Source organism: Aplysia californica, unplaced genomic scaffold (genome assembly GCF_000002075.1).
Source record: "Aplysia californica isolate F4 #8 unplaced genomic scaffold, AplCal3.0 scaffold00853, whole genome shotgun sequence".
Taxonomy (NCBI): Eukaryota; Metazoa; Mollusca; class Gastropoda; order Aplysiida; family Aplysiidae; genus Aplysia; species Aplysia californica.
The window spans coordinates 22,973-25,468 of record NW_004798123.1 but is presented as its reverse complement, the minus strand read 5'-3'; the positions used below and the strand labels follow the sequence as shown (position 1 = coordinate 25,468).

The following is a 2,496-nucleotide window of genomic DNA, read 5'->3' as shown; positions in this document are numbered from 1 at the left end:
CCCCCCAGGTAACAGTTATCCTCGTCGCCAACCTGGTCACAGGATCCGACCCCACTGCAATGTCGGCGCGCCTGCTGCCGGATGACGCACAAGGTCACGAGTACTACGCCGTCAGTGTTTGCTCACGAAACGAGTGTCAGATACAGGTAGGGTTTACACTACGAGGGATGCCCATTGGCCTGATTGTGTGATGACGCTGATGATGATTTTTTGTTTTGTTTCCTTAGTGGGCCTGGTGGACTCCTAGAAGAAATCTTTGAGCGAGAGCGAGGCTCTTTTTCGGCTCTATTGTCATTATACTTACAGGCACCTCCACTCGTCCAAATAACTCCTTTCGAATTGCCATTGTTCCTGGACATTCAAACATATGTTTGACATCCTTCTTTTCATGGCTGCATCTTCGGCAACGTGGGCTGAGCTTTTCATTCACAAAGTTCTTATACCATCTAAAGCTCCCGTGATAGTCCGGCCGCAGTCTCGCTAGCTCAACCTGGTCCCAGCGACATGTGATAGATTTTTGTTCCCGCTTATAGGAGTACCCAGAATACACATCCTCCAGGTGCTGGTACTTAGCTCTGCAAGGTGGGTCTTTGATTTCCTTCTTGATTATTGAAAAGACTCCTCTGTATGTTGTTGGTCGTCTGTTTCCGTCAATGTCTCTGGCTTCATTGGCAGCTTGGTCTGCTGCCTCATTTCTTTCTGTTCCAACATGTCTTGGAATCAACTGGATTTTGTATAATAGCTGTGGTTTCACTGAACCTTATGCGCAAATCATTTATGTCTGAGCTGTTCCCTAGCAGTCCCTTGCAGAGGGACTGACTGTCAGTCAAGATCAGCCCATTGGTTCTACTGTGGCAATTGTCAGCAATCCATTGTGCAGCAGACATCATTGCCTGGCATTCCTCGTCATAAGATGATGTAAGGAATGTACGTTTAGTTTTAATGATTTCTGTTCGAGGTGGTTCATCATTCATTATCACCACTGTCGTTGCTCCACCTACGCGGTATCCTCTGCAGCTTCACGTGCCTTTACAGGATCATCACCTTTGCTCTTCACTCCTCTCAATTCTGTCCGGATTTCGATTTTTGCCATGGGTCTCCCTTGGACACGCTTTCACCAGATTGATTATCCATCGATTCTCTGCTTCAGGAGGGGGGGGGTCTGCTGGGTCGGTGCTCATCCGAAAAGAACTTTTCCTACTGTTTTTAGGCTTGCTGCTTTATCAAGGGCTTTCTTTCTAGGATGGTTGTGAGGCAATCTCTTAGCGATCTCTAAAGAATTGACGCATGTACTTTTTGTATAGGTTGTGTAGTGCTCAGTTCTGGTCTCATAGCGTAGCGCTTCTGTTGGTGTTGTTTTCAGCCGTAAAACATCAACTAATTCAAACGTTTTCAGCCGTAAAACATCAACTAATTCAAATGTTTTCAGCTGGCCTGATTCAAGGAGGAGGGCTTCTGTTTTGTATTCTGTCCAGGGCCTTTGCACTAGTCTCACTCAGCCAAGGCTGCCACGCTGGAACAGCATAATTCATCTTGCTTTTCACAAACATCTGATATATCCTCTTGAACGACTCCTTACCCCAGCCCCATTTTGAGTTGCTGACAGCAACGAATACCTTCATTTTTGAGGTTGCACTTTTGGTCACTTCCTCAATGTGCTTGTTAAAGGTTAGCTGTCTATCCAGATAGACGCTTAGAAGGCATGGAGCGAGGTTGAATGATATCTTTTTCCCTTCGATCTGAATTATTGGTTGCCACGTTGCCTCCTTCACTCACATTGAGAATAAGCACACCTCACTTTTGGTTGCATTCAAGGTAAGCTTCCATTCATTGCTCCATTTCACAACCATGTTCACAATCTACTGTGTCGCTTCATTTGCCTTTTCTCTCTGTGCGTGACTGGCCAGTATTGTGCAGTTATCAGCAAACCTGGAGTAGATCAGCTAGGTGGAGGTTAGTTGTTGTGAGTCAGGGTTTGGGAGGGATTTTGCAAGGTTGTTTATGAAGAATATAAACCGCAGCGGTGATAGTTCAGCTGCTTGAGGAAGCCCTTGCTCGAAATTCTGGCTCTTGCTTATTTCTCCATTCAAGCAAACACGGGCTTGTCTGTTTCTCAGGAAACCATGGATCCACCTGATTGCACGCAACGGAACTTCCTTGTCAGCCATTGACAGTAATAGTCTTTTAACGCCAAACCGTATAATATGCTTTGGACTAGTCAAGCAGGTCTAAGACTGATGAATAGAACGTTGGGTTTTGTTGAAAACCTTCCTCAATTCCTAGACATTCTGATGATCTGGTGGGTGCAGCTATGACCTTGGCGACAACCTGCCTGAATATCTGAAATCCATTCATTCTTCTCTGACAGGTAGTAGATTCTTTCAGCGTGCATCCTTTCTATAACTTCCACGACACAAGTTTGATGATGATGATGATGATGATGATGATGAAGAAGAAGAAAAAGAGGAAGAAGAAGAAGAAGAAGAAGAAGAAGAA

The 2,496-nt window shown here is 45.2% G+C and overlaps 1 protein-coding gene across 1 annotated transcript in view; it reads left to right on the top strand.

Moving 5' to 3' along the window:
- LOC101850913 overlaps window positions 1-191 on the top strand; it is a gene marked incomplete in the record, with an annotated part of 24,612 nt that extends 24,421 nt beyond the window's left edge. The window contains 1 exon segment of the mRNA XM_013088998.2: window positions 9-191. Coding sequence (XP_012944452.2) covers window positions 9-191 — 183 coding nt within the window.
- Between the last annotated feature and the right edge of the window lie 2,305 nt (window positions 192-2,496).